General features: G+C 55.8%; 1 protein-coding gene across 5 annotated transcripts; it reads right to left on the bottom strand.

Moving 5' to 3' along the window:
- Positions 1-621: 621 nt before the first annotated feature.
- Positions 622-27,191, bottom strand: DEAF1 (DEAF1 transcription factor). 5 transcript variants are annotated; one of them, XR_003676839.2, is made up of 13 exons: positions 26,888-27,191; positions 24,641-24,738; positions 23,106-23,235; positions 22,672-22,818; positions 22,006-22,145; positions 21,272-21,337; positions 17,117-17,243; positions 16,223-16,351; positions 15,733-15,861; positions 13,828-14,075; positions 10,272-10,446; positions 6,962-7,051; positions 1,032-1,050 (listed from the first exon to the last, which is right to left on the bottom strand). XR_003676839.2 is itself a non-coding variant. In XM_024131678.3 (12 exons), the coding sequence occupies exons 1-12, from the start codon at positions 27,174-27,176 to the stop codon at positions 946-948; spliced, it is 1,698 nt and encodes a 565-aa protein (XP_023987446.1). In that variant the 5' UTR covers positions 27,177-27,191; the 3' UTR covers positions 622-945. The 5 variants fall into 5 exon arrangements, 4 of the variants coding, with proteins under 4 accessions (XP_023987446.1, XP_028334722.1, XP_028334723.1 ...); XM_024131678.3 differs by lacking the exon at positions 10,272-10,446 and having other exon boundaries at positions 622-1,050; XM_028478921.2 differs by lacking the exon at positions 10,272-10,446 and having other exon boundaries at positions 622-1,050; positions 6,962-7,048.

The following is a 27,191-nucleotide window of genomic DNA, read 5'->3' as shown; positions in this document are numbered from 1 at the left end:
AGGGGCTTCTGGGGGGCAGGTCCTCCCCCACCTGGAGCCAGGCTGGGCACGGGGGGACGGGCGTGGGTGCCACCCCCTCGGCTCACCGGGGAGCCCGTGGCCCAAAAGGCGCCAAAAGGCAAGTCTCCGTGTGCTATGAAGAACCTTCTGGAAGCAGGAGCCGGGAGGTGCGGGGCCGGAGGTGTGAACGAGACGGAACAGTGAGGCGAGCGTCAGGGTCAAAGTCCATCTCTCAGTGCACAGAAGAAGGGGCACCGCAGGCTTTCCTGGAACCCAGGCTTGGGGACAGGCTGGGCAAGGTGCCGGGAAGGGCAGGGACGAGGCCCACAGCCCGCGAGAGTTGGGCTAGGATAGCCGGACGCAGGCAGGAGCCACCCTGGGCAGGTCCCCCGGGGTCCCGGGCACGCTCTGTGCAAAGGGAAGGTGGCACGCCCAGACGCCAATCCATCCCTGAGACTGGACAGCGGCTCGGCCTTCCCGGCTGGCAGCTCTGGGGCCCCAGCTCCTGGGCAGCAGGTGCCGGCCTCCTGTCCCGCCGGGCTGGGCCCCGTCCGGTCTCGGCTTCCGAGCTGCACGATCGGGCCCCCGGGAGGTCGGAGCTTGGAGTCACCAGTCCGTGTGGGGCAGGGGCGCCAACTTTACTGACACACGTATGTACACGCGTGTTACAGAACACGACACACCCATAGGGAAGACCGGACGCTCATGATCCAAGGGATTAAAAAAAGCACCGCGAAAGGCATCGAGGGCCCAAGCCGCGTCCACCGGCCGCCCCGGAGAGGCCCGCCCCCCCCCCCGCCCCCTTCGGGGCTTGGCGGCAGGAGCGCACGGCCAAGGGCGCCGGTCACGCGACGTCCACTCATAACTTGGCCAGCAAGTTCCTCCTTGTCCTCAGCGCCCCCCGTCCTCGAGGGTCCTTCCTGGCCACAGAGGCCCTGCGAGCCCTCACACGGTGACCTTCTCGATCACACCTTCGGCGACATGGACATCGTCCCCCTGCACGGTGACAGCTGCCGACTGACCACACATGTGCTGGTGGTCCTTCCAGTCCTGAAAGGAAGGACAGACTCCGTGTTACGGTTCAGAGTGAGAAGGCTGTGCCCAGGAGAGGGTCTGCGTGTGCTGAGCGGCCAGCCCCCCGGGGCAGGGGGCTCCCAGCGTCACCCACCCTGCTGTTTAGGGACCCGCTCCAGAGGCAAACACCCAGGATGACCCCGAGACACGTCCGCGCTCTGACCCTGCTGCTTCCTCCCTGGGATCTAAACAAAAACACTCACACCTGCCGAGGAACACTTGTCTCTGAGGCTGCTGCCCACGGTGAGGAGTGAAAGCACTGAGCGGGAGCCAGCCACGTGTCCACAGAGGGGCTGGGAGGCCGTGGCCCCCAGGGAGGTCGGGCAGGACGTCCACGCCCCCCCCCAAGCCCCCCGTCAGGGCGGGAGCTGCCGTCGCCCGTTCACAGGCGGGAAATGCAGCCGAACTTGGCCTGGAGCAGGGCTCGCTCCGGGGGCCCGACGGGGCACGGTTAGTGGAGACACGGACCCCATGACGCACGGAGAGGTTAGGGTTTGGTGAGCCCTGGTAAGACTTGAATGAACATCACACACACTCGGACGAACAGAGACCAGCGGTGACCCCCGGAGGGCAGGGTTCCAGCTGCCTCTGTTCGTGCTGTCCTATGTCTTCCAAATTTTCTACAACAAGTGTTGCCTTATTTTTATGATAAAAACGTAAAATTTCAAATCATTACAGGCATACCTTGGAGACATTGCGGGTTCAGTTCCAGAATAAAGCAAATGTAGCTATAAAGCAAGTCACACAAGATTTCAGGTTTCCCGGGGCTTATACAGATCACATTTACACTACACGGTAGTCTATTAAGTGTGTGACTGTACGAACCTAATTCAAAGACACTCTATTCCTAAAAATGCTAACCATCACCTGACAAGGCAGGGTTGCCGCACACCTTCAATTTGTAAAAATGCAACATCTGAGAAGTGCAACAAAACAAGGTCTGCCTGTATATCAGAAGAATAAATTTTTTAAATTTATTTTTTATTGAAGTTTAGTTGATTTACAGTATTGTGTTAATTTCTGCTGTACAGCAAAGTGATTCAGTTATATACATATATTTTTTCTTTTTCACATTATTTTCCATGATGGTTTATCACAGGATATTGAATATAGTTCCCCGTGCTCTACATTAGGACCTTGTTGTTTATCCATCCTATGTATAATCGTTTGCATCTGCTAATCCCAGTCCATCCCTCCCCTACCCCGCTCCCTCCTGGCAACCACAAGTCTGTTCTCTATGTCTGTGAGTCTGTTTCTGTTTTGTAAATAATTTCACTTGTGTCGTATTTTAGATTCCGCATATAAGTGACGTATGGTATTTGTCTCTCTCTTTCTGACTTACTTCACTCAGAATGCTAATCTCTAGGTCCATCCATGTTGCTGCAAATGGCATTATTTCATTCTTTTGTATGGCTGAGGAGTATTCCATTGTATGTATGTACCACATCTTCTTTATCCATTCCTCTGTTGATGGACATTTAGGTTGCTTCCTTGTCTTGCCAATTGTAAACAGTGCTGCTATGAGCACTGGGGTGCATGTATCTTTTCGAATTAGTGTTTTCTCTGGATAAATGCCCAGGATTGGGATTGTTGGATCAAATGGCAACTCTATTTTTAGTTTAGTAAGGAACCTCCTTACGGTTCTCCATAGTGGCTGCACCAATTTACATTCCCACCAACAGTGTAAGAGGGTTCCCTTTTCTCCACACCCTCTCCAACACCTGTTATTTTTAGACTCAAAAGAATAAATTTTGAATTGTAAATTACCTGACTATGTAGATTACCTGACTCTGTAAGTCTATATACAGTATGTAAAACTTCATGTGTGCTGGGCTCAAGTCCACAGTGTTTCACACCATACCTAAAAATTAACTCAAGATGGGTCATAAGTCTAAAAATAAGAGCTTAAAGGGAGTTCCCTGGTGGTCCAGTGGTTAGGATCCGGCACTTTCATTGCCATGGCCGAGGTTCACTCCCTGGTTGGTGAACTGAGATCCTGCAAGCTACGCTATGCGGCCGAAAATAAAAAAGAGCTAAAATTATAAATGTTTTAGAGGAAAATAGGAGATTTTCCTAACCTTGAGTCAGGCAAAAGTTCTGAGATATGACACCAAGAGCATGATCTCCGTTAAAAATGTTTTTTTAATACACTGGACTTCTTGGGACTTCCCTAGTGGTTAGGACTCCATGCTTCCACTGCAGGGGGCCCGGGTTTGATCCCCGGTCGGGAACTAAGGTCCCATAAGCCTTATGGTATGGCCAAAAATAAAAAATACTAGATAATAAAAATTTTTAAAAAGTAAACTGGACTTCAACAAAATTAAAAAAACTTTTGCCCTTCAAATGACACTATTAAGAAATAAAGAGACAAGTCACAGACTGGGGGGAAATACTTGGAAATCACGTATCTGATAAAGGACTTGTATCCAGAATATACACAGACATCTTCACACTCGATAAGAAGAGAAACGATCCCATTTAAAAACGGGCAAAAGATTTGAATAGACATTTCCCCCCAAAAGATATACAACGCCCAATAAGCACACACAACGATGCTCAACCTCCTTAGACATCAGGGAGATGCAGACTAAACGCACTGATGTCGCTTCACACCCGGTAGCAGGGCTACGACCAGAAAGCAAGAGCAAGCGCCGTGCACGTGGGTGGACCCACCGCTCGAGGGAGTGCAGTCACTTCGGAAAAGTTGGGAAGTTTCTTACTAAAGTTAAACACAAGTTTACCAGATGACTCAGCAAATCCATGTACGCATGTAGCCAAGACAAACAAAAACCTGTCTCCACCCTGGAGCTCGCTCGTGAGTGTTCACGACAGTCACATGGCGGGAACCACTCAGATGTCCGTTGGCTGAGGACTGGAGGACAAGACGAGGTCCAGCCACACCGTGGACGCTACTCAGGCTCCACGTGGATGAACCTTGAAAACACGCTGGTCAGAGGAAGCCAGATGCGGGAGACCACACGTTATACGATTCCTGCTACGTGAAATGTCCAGAAGAGGCAAATCTACAGAGAAAGAGATTCGTGGTTGCCAGTGGCTGGGTGTGGGCCCGAGGGGGCTTTTGGGGGTGATGGAAAGTTCTAAAACCAAATTGTCATGTTTGCACAAATGCAAACTTACTAAAAACCACTGAATCGTACCCTTAAAATTAGTGGATTTTATGGTATGTAAATTCTACCTCGATGAAGATGTAAAACGTACACACACACACACACACACCTCACATGGGATTTGGAAAGAAAATAAAGTCTGCACGTAAAAGCCAAAACAATTCATGGCCCTTGTCCAACTTGTAAGAAGGTGAGTAACGTTAACTACCTTTCCAGGTCTTTGGGGAGCACACAGAATTCTGGGGAGCACAGTGGGCAGGCCCAGAAGCTGCACTGTCGGCACCACCATTTATTACAAGGAGCCGAGGGCTTAGGTTTTTTCAGGTCCTACCGAGTGTTCATGACGGATCCCACGTGAAAATTACGGTTTTTGAACTTCACTGTACATTGATTTTTGTAAATATTGGGTTGGCCAAAGAGTTTGTTTTTTTCCATAAGATGGCTCTAGTAGCGTTTAATTGTCTTTAACTTCATTTGAAACAATTTTGTTAGACTGTATTGTGACAGCTATCTTATCAGCATGCATTTAAAAAAAGGTTATCAAAATTGGTGAATTTTTGTGTAGCCATTTTAATATTGAAGAAAAAAAGCAACATTTTCGGCATATTATGCTTCACTATTTCAAGAAAGGTAAAAACGCAGCTGAAACCCCCCCAAAAAAGACTTGTGCAGTGTATGGAGAAGGCGCTGTAACTGATCAAACGTGTCAAAAGTGGTTTGCAAAGTTTCGTGCCGGAGATTTCTCGCTGGACGATGTTCCACGGTCAGGTAGACCAGTTGAAGTTGAAAGCGAACAAATCGAAACAATTGAGATCAACGTTATACCATGCGGGAGACAGCCGACATACTCAAAATATCCACATCAAGCCTTGAAAATCATTTGCATCAGCTTGGTTCTGTTCATCGCTTTGATGTCTGGGTTCCACATAAGTTAAGCGAAAAAAACCTTCTTGACTGTATTTCTGCATGCGATTCTCTACTTAAACGTAATGGAAACGTTCCATTTTTAAAACAAATTGTGACGGGCAATGAAAAGTGGATACTGTACGATAACGTGGAATGGAAGAGATCGTGGGGCAAGCGAAATGAACCACCACCAACCACAGCAAAGGCCGGTCTTCATCCAAAGAAGGTGATGTGCATATGGTGGGAGTGGAAGGGAGTCTTCTATTATGAGCTCCTTGCAGAAAACCAAACGATTAATTCCCACAAGTACTGCTCCCCATTAGACCAACTGAAAGCAGCACTCGACAAAAAGCGTCCAGAATGAGTCAACAGGAAACGCATCAACTTCCATCAGGATAACGCCAGACTGCATGTTTCTTTGATGACCAGGCAAAAAATGTTACAGCTTGGCTGGGAAGTTCTGATTCATCCGCCATATTCGCCACACATTGCCCCTTTGGATTTCCACTGATTTTGGTCTTTACAAAATTCTCTTAATGGAAAAAATGTCAATTCCCTGGAAGACTGTAAAAGGCACCTGGAACAGTTCTTTGCTCAAAAAGATAAAAAGTTTTGGGCAGATGGAATTATGAAGTTGGCTGAAAAACGGCAGAAGGTAGTGGAACAAAACGGTGAACACGTTGTTCAATAAAGTTGTTGGGAAAACTGAAAAATGTGCCTTTTCTTTTTACTTCAAAACCGAAGGAACTTTGTGGCCAACCCAATAAAACCAAAGCCTATGCCTTTATCAGGGCAGCGTGTCAGAGGGGCACAAACCTAACACAATCAACGGAAGAAATGGGAGTCTTTGTCAACAAGGTTATACCTGAAATATAACTGCCCAATTCACCAAGAGAGGTTCCAAGACTGCAGCTTGCATTTAGACAAAATGTTATCTGGTTAAAACGACTCCATCAAGAAATAAACCCACGAATCTTCCTCTGATGGTGCAAAGTCAGGGAAGTCACCAATCAGCCAGCCGCCCTCTCGGATCGCGAGCCAGCAGGAGCCCGTCCACCCTGCTGGCTCCTCCTGGCTGCCTGGGCTCCTCCCAGCATCCCCGAGCGCAGCAGGCATGCGGGCCCTCTCCTCGGCACACTAGCCATAGGTGACACCGGGGAAAGCAGACCTGCGGGTCTCTTTCCCATGTCTCTGGCCCCGGGAACGGGCTGGGGGGCTCAGGAGCATAGCTGGGAGCCCTTGGACATGCTTTCCACACTGTGCTGGCCCCTGCAGCCCCCCGGGAAGCCCTGAGATGCAGAGGAGGAAGATGCCACGTCCCACACACCCTGGTCTTGCGGGTCACTCCTGCCCACCTACCACCCGAGGACATCTGAGGACGGGGCGCTCTGGGAAGCCGCCAGGCACAGGGTCCCCTGTGCGGCAGAGGCTGTGTCCGCAGATGCAGCTCCAAGTCACAGGCACCAGGGGTGGGATATTTTACTATTTGTCCACCCGGCAAGTTACCTTTTTTAATCGTGGAAAGTTTCTAAGAGGAGAGGATGACCCCACGGGCCCCAGTCAACGGCTCGGCCCCTCACTCTGAGTAAGCGTGAGAAAAGCGATAAAACCCTGAACTAGCAACTACTACTCCAGAACACTCTTTAGTCTTCTTAGAATCAGAGGCCTGCATGTACAACCGCGCTGACTTTCGGGGTCTAGGGCGAGGCGTCCAGGGCTGGGGGGCGCTGACCGGGACAAGGTCAAGGCCGTGGGGGAGCCGCGGCCGCCACGGCCACGGCCACGGCCTGCGCGGCTGCCTCGGGGCTTTGCCGGAGCCCGGGGGCAGCGCAGAAGTGACGCGGGGGGCCTACCTTGCGCTGGCAGAAGGTGGAGCAGTAGTTGACCTTGTGGCAGCCGGTGCACTCGCTCAGGGCCTCCCGGCCGCAGTTGACACAGAACTGCTGCAAGAGGGCACAGGCGTCAGTCGCGCAGACAGACTGACCCGCGTCCCCGCCCCCCGCTGCCCAGGCGCGGGGTGGGCACCTGCTGAGCAGGAAGCAGGGCTCCGGATCACACCGATGCGCCAAGCTTGCTCCAAATACCAGGGGATTTCACTGCCACCAAGTACGGGTAGGAAACCACACTGAGGAAGGCCAGGATTCTCAGTTGTCAGGATCATCTCCTGAGCGGCCAGGCCCTGCAGTCCCCCAGCCGGACCCTCATCCACAGCCCAGGTGCCCCCGGCCCCGCCCCACGGCTCCATAAGATGGGTCTTCTGTGTGCCTTCCCCACAAGACGCGAAGGAGCTTTTCCTTCTAACCAGCCAGGGAGGGGCACTCCAGCGGCACCACTAGCGCTGGTGTGTGCAGCCGTGACCCGCGCTGTCCGGCGCACCTGGCTGTGCTGACTGCAGGCCAGGCCCCTGCTCCCAGCCAGCGGGTGAGTGTGTGACCTGCACACTCATGAGCCACACCAGACGCCCTTTTATAACACCGCTGACCGCCCCCCACCGCGACCCCCGAGAGCGTATGCAAAGCAGCAAACTGCTTCTTGGTTCCCGTTCTGGATTGCAGCTCCCTTCTCTGTCCAGCGCTGACTGACACGCTCCATCCCGAACCCCCGCCACCCGCCTCACTCGCTTCAGGAAACACGCGCGTTTCGGGGACGCCGAGATACTACTGAGTTAGCTTGTCCCCTGTCTCTACTTTAAAGAACAAAATACTTACAGAAAAAAACCGAAGTCTGTAACCACACATAGAAATTCCTCGAGGGAGAGCAAAGGTCTCACAGTGGGAGCAGAGGTGCGGCTGCCTGTGAGGCTCGGGGGCCCCACGGACCCTCCTGCCCCAGCATGGAAGTCCTCAGGGAAGCGGCCTCGTGTCACACCCCGTCCCCCGCGAGCCCCGCTCACCTGGCCCTGCCACGTTGGTGCTCCTGGCGCCAGCACAGTTCTTGGAAAACAGCAACCACTCAATAAACACCTCTGAACTGCATCAAAAGCCTGTGCTGTGACTAGACCTCGTGGGGCGGGAGCTGCTCTTGTGTGGTAAGTACTTCCGACCCCGGGCTCCCAACACATCCCCTTGGGAATTACTTCTTAACCCAAGATAACTGGGAGCAGGAGATCCAGGTCAGACACGCCAGCTAATGTACAGACGGAGACGGGCGGGCACAGAAGCCCTCGGGCTGTGTCTGCACACACCGGTCAGGACCCACTGCTTCCCTGCTGCCAGCCGAGAGGGCCCAGATCTTGGTTCCTAAGAGCATTCATTCTCCAATAAAGGAACCAGGCTCCCTGGAGAAACGGCCGATTCCAGGGCTGGGGTGGGGAACCCCCAAGATGGTCCTGGAGCGTCTTCTAGCACCAGAAAGGAGGGAGGTGCTCTGAGGGGCACGTAAGGGACGCGGGAGGCAACTGAGAGCTCCAGCCACCAAAGCCAAACCGGATGAGCAAAAACAAGTAACACGGGTGCCATGAGCCCATCTTGATACAAACAAAGGTACAAGAGACAGATCCCCCACGGAGAAGAATTCTGGAAATATTCCTAGATCACCCCTGTCCAGAAGGGGGACCCCCACCCAGGGTGACTAAGGGAGGAAAAGGGGAAATCACTTCACAGATGGGAACCTCCGATCTGCCCCAAATGCGCATGCCGGGCCTTGGGCCCTGGGGCCCTGGAGTGAGATGAGTCTGTGAGGGGGGCGGGGGGCTTATGAGAAGAGAGAAACCAGAGACCTCCCCCCGCCCTGGCATGGCCAGGAGGCTCATCTGCAGCCTGGAAGAGGTGTCACCGGACCGACCCGCGGGCACCGGCTCTCCCGGCGCTGAGAACAGCGTCTGCGGTGCAGCCAGAGGCGCCGCCCAGACCGCCCGCCGCTGCTACTCTTCGGGCCACAATTCCCTCTTGAAAGGAAGCGGGGAAGATCATCGAAGGTCTGAGAAGGAGCCGGGAGACGTGAACACAGGCCAGAGCACAGGGATGGGGCCCAGAGTGCACGCGTTCCCCCAGCCAGGGGCCGTGGCAGGCGGCCCAGCGCCCTGCAGCCACGTGGCTGGCTTGTGCTGGACACGGTGCCCTTGACGGGAAGGGCGTCTGGTCTTCCGCCCTGTTTAAATCTCTGCTGAGCTAACTATATACACACAACACAGATACCCCATGGTTAAAACTGAAAATCTCCTTAATAGTTCAGCAGGGTTAAAACTTGATTTTTCAAGAAATTCCACATAAAACGTCCAAGCAGGGAAGCCCTGCTTCCCTCCCTGGGCCGCAAGCACCCGTGCCCTCACAGGGAGCCAGGAGGGAGGGTCCAGCCTCCTCCTCGGGGTCCCGAGGCCTCGTCCGGTCCTCGCCACCAAGCCCCAGCGCTCTAAGGAGGACGCTGTGGACAGGATCTTCCAGAAGAGTCCTCCGGGGCAGCCCTCCCCAACCACCCAGCTGGGGGGCTCCGTCTCGCCCCGGCGACGCAGGGTGTCCAGCAGTCTCTCCACAACAGCCACCGGTGCCCCCTACCCGGCCTCCCGGCTCATCGTCCCCCAGGCCCCACCGGCCGCTTCTCACCTGCTTCAGGGACACGTCTTGCGTCCCCTCACTCACACATGACTGAGGTCAGGGCCTCTCAGCCCCCCGAGCCCCGTGGAGCCCCCGGAGGATCCTGGGGAACAGGCTCCGAGGAGTCCGGCTCCCAAGAACCCGGCGTCCAGGCGCTGTGTGGTCATCACAGGGCCACAGGGACCAGACATGTGGCCCGTTACGCAGGGAAAACACACAGGGTGCACACGGCGGTCAACCCACGTCTGCAAGCAACTTAACCAGGTCACCCGAGGAGCCTCGTGACACCAGCACACACAAAAGGACACTGGCGTCCAACCATCGGTGGTACCCGGGCAGGACGGATGCCTAACGTCCCCCCGCCATGTGATCAGCTTACAGGAAAACTACTGGAGGACACGTCACACCTATAGATCTGGAGAGAGGACAAACACATCTGTAAGAGCTCCAGCCATTTTCAAAGCTCAGGATGCGGGAACGTGTCGGATGTCTTGGCGGGGGAAGTGGGCTCAAGCCCCTCATTAAAGACTGAGCATCCTTCCGCCAAACAGGATTTTAAGGATAAAAGGATTTCACATTGTATCTCTTTCTTAGAAATTCATAAAATTACAAATGAAATGCAAAGCCCAACCTTTCACGGTGGGGACCTCAGAGATCCAGCTGCGGCAGACGCTCCTGGCTGACCTGACAGACACGCACGTCAGCACGTGTCCCACGGTGGGTCGAGGGGGAAGTTCTGCACAACAGGAATTCAGCTTCTGGACCCTTAAATGTGGGATGAGCCTGGCCGTGACTGTGGGCTATTCCTACGTGAAAAACAAAACCCACGCAGCTGACTCAACACGGTGCCCTGAAAGTAACCTCGGGACCGACCAGGAGGAAAAACCTCACTCCGTCTTTTTCATGCCACCTGTCTTTGGAGAATTTTCACAGAGGGGAAGAGATGTGTCTAATTTACTTGTAATTTTATTCTGTGAAAGAAAGGTCCACAAAAATTAATGAAAAATGTAAAACTCAAAGTTAAACCGTTTTTCCGTTGCACTTCCCTGCTGGGATGAGGTTCAGCTTTCTGTACTGTCAGCGCCACCCCCGACCCAAGCCGCCCACCCGCCCGCCGTCCAGCCGGCCTGACAGGGGGGACACAGTGGTCTCCCCCACTCCCGTAGTCTCGGCAAGGGGGCATCCTCGCCAACCCCCGGGGGAAGTGAGGGTCGCCCCCTCTCCGTGCTCATCAGCGACAGGTGGTGGTGAGGCACACAGCACACACGGTGGTGGATGCAGGATGGGCAGCCACCCTGGCAAACAGTCTGGCGGCTCCTCAGAAAGTGAACCCTGAGCCACCGTGGGACCCAGCGGCTCTGCTCCTAGGTACACACCCAAGAGAAGTGACAACACACATCCACACAAACAGCTGTGCAAAAATGTTCAGGGCATTGTTCATAACAGCCAAAAAGTTAAAACAACCCAAATGTCCACCAATGGTTGAGTGAAGAAACATGTGGCATGACAACTAATATTTAGCCATAAAAAGGAATGAAATTCTGACCCAGGCTACAATGTGGATGGACCTTGAAAACACTTTGCTCAGTGAAAGAAGCCAGACACAAAAGGCCACATGTGTGATTCCGTTTCCAAGAAACATCCAGAACTGGCAAAGCCACAGAGACAGAAAACAGGTTGGTGCAGCTGGGGCCTGGGGGTGGTGGGGAGTGACGGCTAACGGGTCCGTGGCTTCTTTGGGAGGGGAAATGATCTGGGATCAGATGGTGGTGATGGCCGTACAAGTCTGTGAACAAACTACTGGACTGTGCACCTTAAAGGTGTGAATTCCACAGTATGTGAACCATATTTCAGCAAAGAAAAAAATGCCCTTTCGTTATGCATATTGGGGATTTTTCTAGAGTACGTGATCAGAAACGTAAACATATGAGTGCATTTTGTGATTAAGACGTTGGTTATAACTGCAAAAACCAATATGATTAAGTATTTTAAAAACAGGACTAGTAAAATGTTTTACAGGGCTTCCCTGGTGGCGCGGTGGTCGAGAGTCCGCCTGCCGATGCAGGGGACGCGGGTTCGTGCCCCGGTCCGGGAAGATCCCACATGCCGCGGAGCGGCTGGGCCCGTGAGCCATGGCCGCTGAGCCTGCGCGTCCGGAGCCTGTGCTCCACGACGGAAGAGGCCATGACAGTGAGAGGGCCATGTACCGCAAAAAAAAAAAAAAAAAAAAAAAAAAGTTTACAAACATGAAATATGCAGAAATTAAATTTTTAAAAAATTGGTTGCCGAGCAGCAAGAGACCACTTTTGCTCCGCGTGTGCAGCCTCCAAAACCAAAAAGAATGAAGGAACAGTTGCCGTTCTGGTGACCAGAGCAGCCTGTAGGGCTGACCCTCCCCGTCACCACGGAGCACAAGACACAATGATCTGAAGGCTTGAAAGCAACTAAAGCAAGAAGGAATGGGGGTGGGTGGGTACTGAACCCCGGGGAGGGGCAGGGAGAAAGGCCCAGGCAGGTGGGGCAGGAATGGGGGGGTGGATCCAATCCCGAGGGGGCGGGGGGGAGGCGAAAGGCCCCCCGCAGGTGGGGCAGCTTTTCCCTCAGGGCCTCCCCTGCCCACCAGGTGTGTGCGGCCACAGCAAGGGGCCGTGGGCACCTGGGCTGGGGGGCGGGCAGAGGGCGGAGCTGCCGGATGGCTGGAAACCAAGGGAGACCGAGACCAGCACAGATGGCCACAGGTACTTGCCGCCCCCAGGCAGCCAGCACGGGGCTGAGCCAACAGAAATAGCAGCCCAGAGGGCGGCGCTGAGCAGGGACCCTGGTGTCCCCCCTCCCCCCAGAAGGGCCTGCATTCTCACACGTGAGGGGGCAGCAATGCCGTCCCCCCGCCCCGCCCCGACCAGGACGAGAGATGTGATGGGCGGAGGTAACCGAGACAGATGCCCCCTCACACAACAAAGTTCAGGAGACCAGCCAGGAGCTCAGCTGCTTCTAAGAACCAAGTCCAGCACTTTTCAGGGGAAGAGAAAGAATCCAACAGAATTCAGAGCTTCTGCCATGAATAAACCAAAAGGTCCGACAAACAAAATGACTTGAATGTGAAGGAAGGGACAGAGCTTCCACAGTCAAGAAGAAAGGAGTGAAGAGAAGCAGATGCTGAGCTGACCCAAAGGTCAGGATCGGCCAAGATATTAAAGAAGTGATGATGAAGATAGTCAGTGATGTACAGGAAGAGGCGACCAGGCTGAGCGGCTGGCTGGGGCACAGCAGAGTAAAGGCAACTCCATAAAAGACTCACATAGACTTTCAATCCACTGCCTCTTGGCAATGAGAGCCCCCCCTACTTAAGATCCAGCAAGCCGGCTGGCGCGGCCAAAAAAAAAAAAAAAAAAGAAAAAAAGGAAAATTGCACCTGAAAAGCTCTTCTTTTCCCTTGCCTATAAAAAGTAGTACTAACTGAAATTCTTTTTCTTATATAGATTTGGTGGAAATAAACCAATTCCACTCACCTACAAACCAAAGTGACACTGAAGACGCATCACTGTCCGTTCTCCCGCCTCCAGCCGCCCCCAAGAGGGCTCTGGGCACCGAGCAGCCCGGCCCACCCTCCTCCGGCCCCAGTTGAGCCCTGGGCAGTGAGGACACACCTCCTCTCGGCTTGGACACCTGCCCCGCGTCACCTGGAAGACTGCGTCCCAAAAGGCGTCACAGGGCTGAGGGACCCTGTGCTACAGGAAGCGCTCTGGGCGCAAGGCTTCCTGAACCACGGGGACCTCGTCCGCAGCGAAATACCCGTGACGGCGCCTCTGGGGCTGAAAAGCCAGTCCCCGCGGGGCCGAGATGCGGGCACAGAGCTGGGTGCCTGGAGGGGCTGGTGACCGCAAGACACACACCTGCCCCGACCTCTGCCCCAAAGACACACCAGAGGACGCTCCTCCAGATTTGATAACACACGAGACCCGTTTCCCCGGGAGGAGGACGGCCTGACAGGGTGAGTGACATCTACAACAGGCAGGCACTCAAAAACAACAGCTGGTGTGCGTGAGGGACAAAAACACCCGACAGGTAACGGTGGCCACTTGTCTATCAGAGAAGCTTCACTTGTACGTGGGTCTCGGGGTCCCCCTGCCCAGGAAGGTGGCCGGGCTCTGCAGGTGGCAGCCACAGACCCGCCGCGCAAATGGTACCTCTTTCCGCTCTGCATCCGCCTGGACTCTGGCCTGGGCCGCGGCGGCTTCTCGGTAGGAGCTGGCCTGCTTGGCCTGTTCAAACAACGTCTTCAGCTGCTGCGCGGTGTTGAGCAAGGAATTGACCATCTCCTCCAGGTACAGCCAGCTCCGCGGTTCCGACATCTCCAGCCCGCTGACCACAGAGGGAGACACGGCTTTGGTGGGGGTGGAAGGCGGCACCGCCAGGGCGGGCAAGGATGTCAACACTAGCGTGTGGAAAGCAAAACACAAAAAGAACTTAACCCATCTCCTGGCTTCGAGGTGCCTCCGCACGCTCATCAAATGTGGGAAAGTAGGGTGGCGAACAGATCACACCCACGGCCCCCCCTTCAAGCCGCCTGTCCATGGACGACACAACGGCTGCAGGCGAGGTGACCACGGAGCTTGTGCAGAGCCGGTGGGGGGGCGGGGGCTGTTACATCACATAAAAAGTAAAGCAGACGGAAGAACGAAAACCTCCCGGTTTCATTTCTGCTCGCACAGAAAGCCTTCGGGGATCTGTGGTCCCCGGGGGGCTGATGAGGGACGCAGGAGACAGGGTCCCCTCAGCTGGAGAAGAAAGTCATGGAGGCGGGAGGGAGCCTCAAAGGGACACTGTTCTGGACGGGAAGTGGAGACTCGCACACACGGACGCGCAAGGGCTCCCCACCCCTGTCCTGGGGGGCCCGGGGGCAGAGACACCCAGGCTGTGCTGCTGAATGTCTAACATCCTCCCAGAGAAGAACCCCTAACTGTAGCGTTAGCCAAGTCCTTGGTGTAAAAGCCCCACCAAGGCCCATTTCCAGCCCCCAGCGAGAGGCCACTGGACATGGGCTGCAGGAGACACACGGTCAGCGCTTGGGAGCCGGACAAGCGACGCCTGCCCCCCTCGGCCATGGCCAGACCTTGCTGTGAACCCTGTCCCCACCCCCGCAAGGGCAGGGCCCTGGAGCCGGACATAAGGAAATGGGCAGCGTGACAGGGTGGCCAAAGCATGCAGCAGCCACTCTCGGGGCTCCCGCCAGCCAAATCAGGGACCATCCCAACACAACCCATCCCAGCTACAGGTTGCAACGCCCTGAATGAAACAGGAAGCCACGGTCCACGCTGAAACAAGCAAACCAACAAGTAAGCGGACGGGGTACGGGTAGCCCAGGCCTCGCAGCCCTGCTTGGGGCACAGCCGACCACATGGGGTGGACACTCCCCATCCAGGCCTCGCCCAGACCCCGCAGTCAGCAGGGCCGCAGCCCGGCCAGGAGGCTCACCAGGCCTGGGGCCAGGGTCTGAGGCAAGGTGTGGGGAAGAGGCAGAACGGAGGCGAGATTTAAGGGTGGGAGGGCTGTCACAGCAAGAGGAGAGAGCAGTGAGACAAGCAAAGGAGAAGATGAAGGGGCGTTTTCTAGAACTCGGGGACAAGTTTCTATCTTGCTGTCTTGTCTCTGGTGGAAACTGTAAAAAACACAAAGGTCCACCAGCTGGGATTACGATGCTCCCTGTAAAAAAGTGTCCTGACACAGAAATGTGTCTAAAACGTGCCGTCAGTGACAAATCGCTCAAAATGCACACGCGGGGCGATGTCCCCGTTAAGCTTCAGGCGGGGCCAGTCGCAGACATGCACACACCCTCTCACCTGAGGCCACCCGGATGAGCGTCCTCATGGGACAGACCCCAAACACAGTGTCCTGGTCAGAGCCTGGCCGAATCTCAGGCTCTGCAGGTCACAGGTCGCTACGTGAGCAGCCTCACCCCACACAGAAACGAGCGGCAGCTTCCAGTGAAAGCTGCTTTACAAACACAGGCCTGAAGCCCCACACCCCACTTCACCTAGGAAGCCTTTCATCTGCACATGGCGGCCGCTCGCAGAGAATTCTTCCACACTGACCTATTTTGGGATGAGATGTTGGCAACGCGGCCTCCGGAAACGGTGCAATCTGACAGCTGTCCTGATACCCTGGGTAGTGGGGCTCCGGGTGGCCGACCCTGCATGGGGGCTGCACGCCTGCTTCTTGTACTGTCAGGGGAGAGGGACACGATGGCGTGAGACCCAGCTGTGCTGCACGTCCAACAGGGCAGCTCCTGAGCCGTGGAAGTGGAGGATGTGAACTGTCAGAGGGACAGTATGTGGGATGTTCTGGGTGAAATAAAACACAGTACAAAACCCAGTTTCCACTGTTCCCTTTCACTTTCCTGAGGCGGCTACCAGAGCATTCCACGCGCACACGGGGCGTTTCTGCCCCCCGGCGCCCGTCTAGGCTCCGTGAGCAGCCTCAGCTTTTCAGTTCCTGGTCCTGCCGCCCCTGCCTGCAGGGGTCCCCACAGCTCCTGCCAGTGACCCCCTTGGGGCCACGTTGCCAGGCACTGAGACAACTCGCCTGTGGCTCCCGCGAAGACGTCGCCCTGGGCCGGACTCTCCGAGATGACCGCGGTGGCCTCCACGGTGGACGCCCGGTCGAAGGTCAGCGCGCCAGAGGTAGTGATCTGCCCTGAGGGGGTCACGGTGACTGGAAAAGCAGGAGAGCTGTCACTGCGTGCTGGGCCCACCGGGCCCATCGCAAAAAAGCCCAGGGGCCGGGGCGGGGTGCGCGGGGGGCACAGCCACCTCTGCAGGGGCGGTGCCTGGGGGGCAGAGACGCCCACCCCACCAGACGCAGCTCCTGCTGTGTGTCCTGAGCACCTGGGTGTGCTGTCTCGTCAGAAAAGGCAAGAGATAAAATTTAAAAGAACGTAAGAAGGACTTTGTAGTTTGAATTAAGAACAAGATTTTCGTCACAGCTGAAGAGAAAATGCAGCGGTGTCCCCAGCATTCTGGGGGCTCCGTCTCCTCCTGCCGACCAGCACCAACGGGGCGCCTCACCCGCAGGAGTCGTCGGGCTGCTGACAGCCCCTAGCGACTGGGCGCCTCCCAGGCCTCTCCTGCCACCGCAGCCCTCCGCCACCAGCCGCCCGCTGCTCGCCTGGCGGTTTCAGAAGCAGGCGCCGCCGCCGCCCCCGCCTACATGTGCCCCCGCCCCCTCCCCTCCCTACATGTGCCCCCCCGCCCCCCGCGGGCGGCGAGACCTCGGAGGGCCTGGGGGCAGCGCGGACTGAGACCCAGGCCTCCAGTCGCAAAGTGAAGTCCGTGCCGAGGACAGGCCGGGACCGAAGAGGCCAGGGAGCCCCCATGAGGGGAGCCGCGCCTGCTTTTGACCCAGACCCCTCGGCCACACGCGTGAGCGGGACACGCTAAAAGCATGTCGCGTGACGACAGCTGCTTCACTGTGACTCACAGGTGGTGGCGGCTGCGGCGGGAAGCAGGGTGATGTTCTTGGGGGTGTCCTTCTTGACGGGTGTGGCGGGCAGCTCGCTCTCCTTCTTGCGCCTCTTGTAGGGGACGAAGAGCCTCACAGGCCCGCTCTGGGGGAGGGGGGGGCGGGAGGCAAAGTGAGACGCGTGGAAACGCCACCCGGAACTGTTCTCCGACGGCGACCTGCCTGGAGATGTGCCCAGACTGCGGCCAGAAGACAGAACCGCGCAAAGCTCCCTTAGCTCCCTTTAGGCCCCAAACAGCTTAAAGTAACAGAAAAGGTACTTTCAGAGAGAACGTGTGAGTAACAGCGCTTCAAACAGGAGAGTAATACCAACACCAAATTTTTAGGAATTCCCGGAAGACAGAAAGCAAGTGGGGACCAAGGAAGGAGAAGGGAGAGGGCCCATGGGGAGCAGGGGGTGCCCCGCAGACCCTGAGGCCCCGACACGCGGGAGGAGAGAACCTTGATGGGGCAGAAACAGCAGGAAAACGTGCAGGTCAGGGGAGCCTCCTGGCTCAGCCCAAGACCCGTGCGGGCTCGCTGGCCCTTCCTGCTGCCCATTCAAACCTGCTGTGGACCCGTGAGAGAGCTTCCGTCCTACGCGTCAACCCCAGGATCTCCACCGGGCTCTCCCTGGTGGCTCCTCCCTTTACTGATTTTCTCCGCGTGATGAGACGTTGCCGTCACCTTCTAGGCTGAACTGTGTCCTCAGGACCACCTGTGAGGCCCTGACCATCAGGGTGGCCGTATTTGGAGTAAGGAGGCAACGGGGCTCTTGAGGGTAGGGCCCCGACCCACCGAGATTAGTGCCCTTGTAGGAGCAGCTGTGTAAGCGAGAGCCTACAAGCCAGGAGGAGCCCCGCCCGGAACAAACCAGCACCTTGACCTGGGCTGCCTGCCTCCACAACTGTGAGAAAGTCAACTCCTGCTCCTGAAGTGCCCTGGCCTCCTGCCCAGCCCCCGCAGACTGAGACCCGTGCTGACAACCCTTTGACATGTTTCTTTCAGCCCCGAAGACACAGAGGCTGCTTGGAAGTCTCGTCTGCTGCCCCCATGATGGGCAGTGCCTGCCGCCTGCTGCTTTTCTTCTGTGTGGTTCAACATCCCTGGCCCTTTACGTGTCTCACAATTTTTGTTGAAACTGGACATTTTAGGTGCTGTACTGCGTGGCTGTGCAGCTGACTCCCCCTCCCTCCAGGGCTTCCTGGCTGCAGTCCTGGACAAAGTCTCTCTCACCACAGTGTGGCCCTGCTGGCCGCCAGGCGGCAGTGACCAAGCTACCGCACCAGCTGCTGGACTCAGCCGACTGCTCTAACCTTTGCAAACTGCTCCACTGTCAGATCCAGTCACATTAGGCTCCTGTACTGGGTGGCTTTTAGGACAAACCTTTGAGGAGGCTCCTCAGGGTCGTCACTGTCCCGGTGCGAGGTTTAGCTGGCTGCCCTCCTGCATTGCCAGCCTCCTCCCCACGGGCTACCCTGGAGCAGGGCAGAAACGGCACTCAGGCCATCAGCCCTGCTCGCCGAGCTGCTTGGTCTTCTCGGCTGGCCTCGGCTGTGTGGACCTCCACCCTAGGGGCAAGCGGGGCCAGGACGATGGAGCTTCCCTAGGCTGAGCTGGAGGGATGCAGGGAGGGAGCAGGGCCTGACTCGAATGCCAGACTCACAAGATTTTCCTGGATAAATGTTTCTTTTCTTTTTTTGTTGTATGCCCCCAGGACAATCTCCAGAGACCTTAAGTGGTTGCTTTTTATCATTTTCACCAGTTAGGGTTACTTATGGGGGGAGTGGGTCCCTGGAGCCCTGCACAGCACCACTCCTGAAGCAGAAGCCACAATGTTTCAATTTGATGAGGTCTGACCTATGAGTTTTCATTTCATGGATTGTGCCTTTGGTTCCATGTCTAAGAAATCCCTGGTCTAACCCTAGATCACAAAGATTTTGTTCTACAAATTGCAGTTTAGTTTTGGACACATTTGGCTGTATGATCCATCTTGAATTCGTGTGTGTATAAGTGTGATGTTTAGGTCAAGGGTCACTTCTACGCCTGTGAGTGTCCGACTGTTGCCACACCTGCAGGTCCGTGTGTGGACGGTGGGTCTGCTCCTAGAGCAATGGGTCCCCCTCCGCCCACACGGCCTTGACCGTGGAAACGACACAGCAAGTCTGAGAGTCACGTGCTGTGATTCCTCCAGCTGTAGGCTTCGTCCTCAAAACCGTGCTGCCACCCCTTTTCCTCTGCCTTTTGATGCGAGTCTTAGAATCCACTTGTTGATGTCTACAAGATCCTGCCGGGGCTCTTAAGAGACCCATGTTAAACCCACAGACCAGTGTGGGGAGAAGGACGTCTTCACTGCATCGAGGCCTCCAGCCCGTGGGTCCATGTCTTCTCGGAGTTCTCTTGCTGGCAGTTTCCAGCTTCAGTACACATGTTCCATACATGTGTCGTCAGGTGACACCTGAGGATTTCGGCGTTTGGAGTGACCGTAAACAACCTACCAGGTACTCCATGCTTCCCGATGGGGCTGACCCCCACTCTGCTCCTCTTACCCCTGAAAGATCTCCAACGATGTCATCTACCAGTCTTCCCAAGCAAACTTTAAAAGTATTTTATTCTCACACAAATATCCTACTGGTCATTCTACTAGACTCATGTGCGATTTACACACGAACTCGACGATTTTAGAGTATTTGGTTTTCCCACTCAATAACCTCTCTCCAATTAAGTTTTCTTCCATAGCTGCTGCTAATTAACCAGGTGAGTAATCAAAATTAAAAAAAGAAATCTCATCATGCAGCTCTCTAGTTAATTTTAAGAGATTTAAAAATAATATTCAACAATAGGAACATTGAAACAAAACTGGTAGTTCACACATAACAAATTAGTATCACACTTTGAAAGCTATACAGCAACATATGTTAAAACGCAAATATCCCTTTTTTTTAAAACAGTTAAGAATTTAGGATGAGAAAAGACTTCAAAAGACGTTAAAAGTTCTCTATATAAATCAGCTCAGTGTAGTATTTTTTATGACGTGACGTTAAAAATGAAAAACATAAAACAGCACATATGTACTTGTCATCACCACAAAAAAAAAAAGTACGGTTAAGACAATGACATTATAGGGACTTCCCTGGTGGCGCAGTGGTTAAAGAATCCACCTGCCAATGCAGGGGACATGGGTTCGAGCCCTGGCCCGGGAAGATCCCACATGCCTCGGAGCAACTAAGCCCCTACACCACAACTGCTGAGCCTGCGCTCTAGAGCCCACGAGCCACAACTACTGAAGCCTGCGTACCTAGAGCCCATGCTCCGCAACACGAGAAGCCACCTCCATGAGAAGCTTGCACACCGCAATGAAGAGTAGCCCCCGCTCGCCGCAACTAGAGAATACAGCAACATATGTTAAAACGCAAATATCCCTTTTTTTTAAAACAGTTAAGAATTTAGGATGAGAAAAGACTTCAAAAGACGTTAAAAGTTCTCTATATAAATCAGCTCAGTGTAGTATTTTTTATGACGTGACGTTAAAAATGAAAAACATAAAACAGCACATATGTACTTGTCATCACCACAAAAAAAAAAAGTACGGTTAAGACAATGACATTATAGGGACTTCCCTGGTGGCGCAGTGGTTAAAGAATCCACCTGCCAATGCAGGGGACATGGGTTCGAGCCCTGGCCCGGGAAGATCCCACATGCCTCGGAGCAACTAAGCCCCTACACCACAACTGCTGAGCCTGCGCTCTAGAGCCCACGAGCCACAACTACTGAAGCCTGCGTACCTAGAGCCCATGCTCCGCAACACGAGAAGCCACCTCCATGAGAAGCTTGCACACCGCAATGAAGAGTAGCCCCCGCTCGCCGCAACTAGAGAAAGCCTGCGCGCAGCAACAAAGACCCAACGCAGCCAAAAATAAATAAATGAATAGATTTATAAAAAAAAAAAAAAAGACGGTGACATTATAGGAGCTTTCCATTATTTAAGAAAGTTTCCCTTAACGTTCTTTGAGCAGCCCCAGGGCCCACTTGAGGCCTCACTCATCAGAGTAATGTTCAAAAACCAGAATTTGAGGGAGAAACTAAGCTGGAAGCAGCCCTGAGAGGAGCTGAGGGGAGCAGGGGCCCACTCACCAGGGTCATGTCATCACAGCAGGCGGCACAGGTGCAGGAGGCGGCATGAGGGTTTAGGATCCCGTCCTGAAGTTTAAAAGGTACCGCGACATGTGAGAAAGTCGGCTCTGAAGTGAGTCAACAGCCCCAGATCTCAACCAGTTTCACCCCGATCCCCCTGGGAAGGTAAAATCCCACCATTTCCAGAACCTTCTCTCTTGTACACGTCTCTGCTGGTGGCAGCATCTATCTCTCCCCTGCCAGGGAGTGTAGGCATGATTTCTCTATCAACCTCCTAGAGCTAAACTGGAAACAGCAATGAGGAGCCCTCTCCTCTCATGGATGAGCTCAAGGAGAGAGAAGTTAGGTGTCTTTTACAAAGTCACGGGCAGAGTTACTCAGTTTTCCTCCGTCTCTCCCATGTATACGTGTTATTAAACTTCCATTTGATTTTCGCCTGTGAATAAATCAACAAAAGTCACACGCACTCAAACGGAAGCTGTTATGTTGCCTCATCCACTCCTCACAACAAGGTATGGAGCAAACGCCCTCAACATCCCATTTGGAACATCAGGAGGCAGATGGAAAGGTGAAGTAACTTGCCCCAGGTCACACAGCCAAGTGAGCGGGGGACTCGAATCCCATCTGAGTCCAGCCTGCGAGCCCTGGAAAGCCCTGCGGCTGATGCCCCAGGAGCCGGGCCTGCGGCTTGCGGCTCTGAGCAGGGAGGGTAGGGAAGCGCGGCACCTGGGTACCTGGATGAGGCACTGCAGTGGCCGCCCCGCATAGCGGATGCTTCTCTTCCAGTCTTTGCTGCTGGCCCTTCCTGCCATGGCTTCAAACTCGGTAGGACTGTACCAGTTCTCCCCCTGCTTAATGCAGCGCCCCCGGCCCCCTGAAAGGACGAAGCCACCCGCTGTAGTTCCCGCTGACAGCGGGCCAGGCCCATCTCCCCTCCCGCCCATGCCCCCTCAGCGTCCCGGGCCTGCCTGCTCTCAGCCGCTCCCTCGGTGCCCCATGGCGAGCCCAAATCTGCAGGCAGCGCTTCCCACCACATGCCCGAGCCCCGACCTGCTGCCCGCGGTCACCGCACACTCCACCACATCCCACACGGAGCTCACGGCCTCTTCCCACTTGCAGAGCCTTCTACCTATGGGTCACCCAGCTGACCCAGGACCTTAGGGAACATGGTCCAGCCCTGCCCCCACATGGGCCACCCCATTCCTCAACCTGCCCGTTTGCTTAACTAGTTTATGCATCATTACGGCCATCCTTGGCCCCGACTTACAGTGGGGGATGCCAAAGGAAGGCGATCCTCGAAACAAAATAAGCAGCAGCCTAGGCCCACCCCATGCGAGCCCACCTGGGCCCACTCTGTGCCCACCTCCTTGCCCACCTGGGCCCACCCCGCGTGCGCCCACCTGAGCCGAGCCTGCTCTTATACAAGGTGCCACTGATGTTCCGACAGCGCACAGGCAGCTCACTGTCGTACACCGATGGGTCCCAGTTGTACTTAGTTCCACCTTTCTCTTGGCCGGGAGCCAGAGGAGTCGGAGGAGACTGAGGGCCTTGAGCAAAGAAAGCATCATGAAAATGAGAGACCCTGAACGCACCCCGAATAACAGAAAGGCACAAAAAACAGCTTGATTCTAACAGGTTCTTCCCCCAGCTCAGCAGCATCGCCCACTGTAACTCTGGGCAACTCTTCTGTTGCCTGAAAAAAATCCACTTTTTATACTTAAACTAAATAGTATTTGAAATTTGAAATTCACCCCAAGATAAAGTTCACCCCCAGGATAAACTCCACCAGCTCTCGGAGCGTTTTGCCCTGAGGCCTGGAGCAGGAGGGCAGTACCGGGCGTGAGAGGAGCAGCGGGTGCCTTCAGCCCGGCGGTCTCCACGATGCTCCCGTCCGTGTGCACAACGATCAGCGTGGCCTTCTCGGTGTTCAGACTGTCCCCAATCTGAAGGGCTGTCCTGCCCGACTGGAGGAAAGAACACCAGTAGTCGCAAGTGACAGCGGCTGGCGCACACCTGCACGCCAGGATATGGTCCTACAGAGAGGTTCCGGCTGACACTGCCACCGGGGGGCCCACCATGCCTCATGCTCCTCAGATGCAGAGCCAAGGCCAAGAAGAAGCGACACTAGGTCTGCGTGGCTCTGAGCGAATGCTCACATGGCTTGTCCAAGTTAAGGGATAAATGTGTTCCTGGAACAGGAAATGCCCTCCCGTCTGCCTGGGCAGCCTCTGAGGTTGCAAGCCTCAGGGGAGGGTTTCCGAGAGGCCAAGTTCATAACCACAGCCAAGGCCCAGTGCAGGACCCCTTCTCATGCCCGAGCCCACCCAGACACGGGGCCTCCCAAGCCACGCTGTTTACATGCCTCTCCACTGGGGCTGGATGCTGCCGTGACCGCGCCTGCCTCCTCTGGGCCAGCCACATGCCCCTTTTCTACCCCTGCGGGCGCTGAGCCCACGCCAACTGCCCACAGGCGCATGCTCATGGCCTCACTCAGACAGCCCTGGAGTGGACTAGAGACCCCGATGCAGCCCATCCACACCAAGGCCTGGGACACTCTCATGCTTTCACGCTGAGAGGATAAAACTAAGACAAAGACCTTTTCTTACGTCTGAAAATGTGGCCTTCAAACCAGGGGAAGTGAGTAGAAGTTTATCGTGGGGTTGTGGGCCCCCCACCCAGCGTGCACATGCACACACCTGGCCTGCTCTCACAGACCTGCAGGGTCAATGCCTCAGTAAGGGCGTCTACACTGCTTGCGTCTGAATCACTGAATTCGTACAGCTCTCGACCAGAAACACAGAATGCTTCGTGTTCATTCAAGAACCACAAAGTATTTTTCTCATGAAGGCATGTGAGACATGTAGATATTTGAGACCCCCTCTCCTTGTCAGTTTCCAGAAGGATCACACTAGTTTCTGGGGCTTCTTGTCCTCAGAGCCCGCTGACTCAGGGCCGCCCCTAACTCCCAGACCCTCTGGCTCCAGCCCCTCCTCCTAGAAAACGAGAACGTGATATAGAGTCTGCTGTCAGGCAGGACACCGGCTAGAGGCACCAAATCACTGCCTGGCTATCAGCTTGTGTTCATTCTGATACCATAAGAAATAAACCAAGACTCTTAAACCTGCACCCCTGAGTCCTTCACCAAGCTGCTGCCCTTACACTCAGGAGCAAGAGTTTTCTGCCTGTCACTATCTCAATAACAACCACTTTGCTTTCAGGTGTACAGCGTCCCAGGGTGTGTGATCCAGGCTAAAAGGAAACCGTGCGATCTCCCCTCCCCTCCTCAGGCAGTCGGCACAGGGCAGGCTCAGGGTCTCTGGGGGACGGGCCACCACCCTCGGGGCCAGAAGCGCTCCCGTGGCGGCTTACCAGCACGTGGCCCGAGAGCGAGGCGGCGTTTGCCACCGACGTGGTGAAGACGTTGTCCGCCGAGGCGCCCACATTGGCCACTGTCACGGTGGTCACCTCTGCAAAACAGGAGCCTGACTCAGAGCCCAGTCAGAGGCCACCGGGGATAGGGCGAGGGTGGGGGGCGGCCCACGGTGGCTCCAGGTACCTGAGCTACCGTGGGAGGCCTCACGCTATACACGAAACGCCCGACCAACGTTTCTAGACCAGTCTGAATGACCTGGTCCTTCCAAGGACAAGAGGCTACCTCTCCCTCCCCACAGAGCCTGCCACGCACAGTGAAGACCACAGGGCATGCCCACCCTCACGCACCCACTGAGCCGGCCACGGCTCTGCCCTGGCATCTCGCTCCCTTCTAGTTAAAACCATACCCCAAAGAGGCCCCTAAAATCCTAGAGTTCCCTCCCTTCCGGGTGGGGATCCTCCTGGCCTCTCTCCTGCAGGTCAGCGCAGGAAGGCTCATGTCTATCCCTCCCTCCCCTTCCTTCACCCCCACCTGCCACGGACTCTTCCTCCTAAACAGTGGCAGACCTGCCTGTGCCCACCCCACGCGCCCCCCAACTCTAAGCCCGGCCCCTCCCAGCAGCGTCTGTACACGGGGGCGCCGCCGCGCCCCGTCCCCCGTGCTCCCCCCACTGCCCATGGCCCACTCCTGACGGGCTGCCCTGGACAGCCCTCCCTTGATGCTCCCCCAGCCACCAGGGGTGGCGCTGCCTTCCGGAATGTCCCAAGCCTAGAGCGCCTGTGGCCCTGGGGGAGGTGTTCAAACTGACCGAGAGTCCTGCACCTTCCATCAGCCCGAGCTCACTTAACTGCTCTAAAAACACCTGCTCCCCATCTGTCTCCTCCACCGTGTCCCAGGGAGGCCGGGGCCGAGGGGTCTGAACACATGCTCAGGTCTAAAGAGCTCGCCAGCAGCCCGGGAGGCAGCCTCAAGCCGGCAATGTGTCCTGCTGAGCTACAGAAACCCGGGAATCACCTGACCACGGTAATTCACAACCAAGAAGTTTTAACACACTGGAAAAGCACAAGGATAAAACTCTGCAGGAAAGAAACACCTGATGTCAATACGTGTCTCCAATGTTGCCACGAATAGCATCACATTCCCTTTCTGCATTCAGAAAAACATGTGCAAAAACAACACAAACCTGAAGAAAAACTTCACCATCCAAAATCTCAACTTTAAACCAGAGTTCAGCAACGAAAATGGAACCCTTTAAGGGCCACAAAGCCTTCTTTCCTTGGCTTTTGCGAGGATCCCGGATAGACCACAGGCACGGGGGCAGTGCAGGCCCCACGCAGCTCCTCCAGGGCCGGATAAACCGGAGCACTGGGTGGGGAGGCCGCTGTCCAGTTCTGAAACCCATGAAACGCCCTAGGGGAGAAGAGCCTTAGGATGCTCCCCAGGGGTTCCAGTGCCCAGCTCTGCCGGCCACAAGGGAGCCCAAGTGGGAGGGAACAATGCTTAGGAAAGTCTCCACCTCCTTCGGGAAGGTGCCCGGGGAGACACAACCTCGGGCGCTTTGGGGCGTGGCTCACGAACCTCGAAAATGAGAATGTTCTGTGCGGCAAGAACAAAAGCAACAAAAGCGTGGGCCAGCAGCCCGGGTGGTGCCCGAAGAAGGGAAGACCCGTAAAGGAAATGGGGCCACGCGGACAGGCCAGAGGAGAGACTGAGGAGCATGGTGCTGGCTTGCGGGGCCACCGCCCCCCAGGCAGCCGCTGCGGGCCTCCCAGGCCAAGTGAGATGCCTTGCTCCCCACGGCTAAGGTCACACCTGAAAAGGCCCTCAGGATTCTGGGTGACCACATGCACCCAACCCCGGGCTCCTCCAGGACAGGACCCGTGTCTGACCCCTGTGTCACCAACACCCAGGACAGAGGAGGAGAGAACAGGCAAGGCAAGAGGCAGGTGCTGAGAAGGTTCTGGAAGTAGCGCAGTGCATTGAAAGGAAGGAAAGGAGTTCAGGGAGCAAGTATGCGGCAGGGCAGGGCCAGGATGCTCCCATGGGGCAGGTGTGCAGGGACCACACGGCAAACGAGGTAGGTGCGAGGCATGTGCTGGGGGAGGATGGGTATGCCAGTCAGCCAGGCGTGGGCAGGGCAGGTGCGCGCGGAGCAGGCGCGCAGGGCAGGTGTGGGGCAGGTGCGGGCAGGTGTGGGGCAGGTGCGGACAGGTGCGCGGGAACCGCGGGCGGGCAGCACTTGCCTGCGAAGGCGGCGGCCGCGGCGGCCTCGTCGGGGCCGGGCAGGGCCTCGGCGCCCATGTCCATGTGCCCGGGCTCGGCGGCCATCACCGCCACGGCCGTCACCCGCCGCGTCTCGCGCTCCGCCTCCGAGTCTCCGTCCTCCTCCGAGTCCTCGTCCCTGCTGAGCACCGGCTCCTCCGCCTCGCCTCCCGCCGCGGCCGCGGCCGCCGCCGCCACAGCGGCCGCGGCCGCCACCGCCGCCGCCTCGGCCAGGCCCAGCTGCTTGGCGGCCGAGTCCGAGTCCTCCATCCGGACTCCGCCGAG

The sequence above is a fragment of the Physeter macrocephalus genome, chromosome 18 (genome assembly GCF_002837175.3).
Source record: "Physeter macrocephalus isolate SW-GA chromosome 18, ASM283717v5, whole genome shotgun sequence".
Taxonomy (NCBI): domain Eukaryota; kingdom Metazoa; phylum Chordata; class Mammalia; order Artiodactyla; family Physeteridae; genus Physeter; species Physeter macrocephalus.
This window is presented reverse-complemented; position numbering and strand designations above follow the sequence as displayed.

Coding starts and splice junctions, on each gene's coding strand:
- DEAF1 (XM_024131678.3), bottom strand. CDS start 27,176: ATGGAGGACTCGGACTCGGCCGCCAAGCAGCTGGGCCTGGCCGAGGCG. Junction 16,352..17,116: donor CGCCGCAGCCGCCACCACCT/GTGAGTCACAGT, acceptor CTGCTTTTCCAG/TCACCGTGACCCCCTCAGGG. Junction 1,051..6,961: donor CCACCTTCTGCCAGCGCAAG/GTAGGCCCCCCG, acceptor CCTTCCTTTCAG/GACTGGAAGGACCACCAGCA.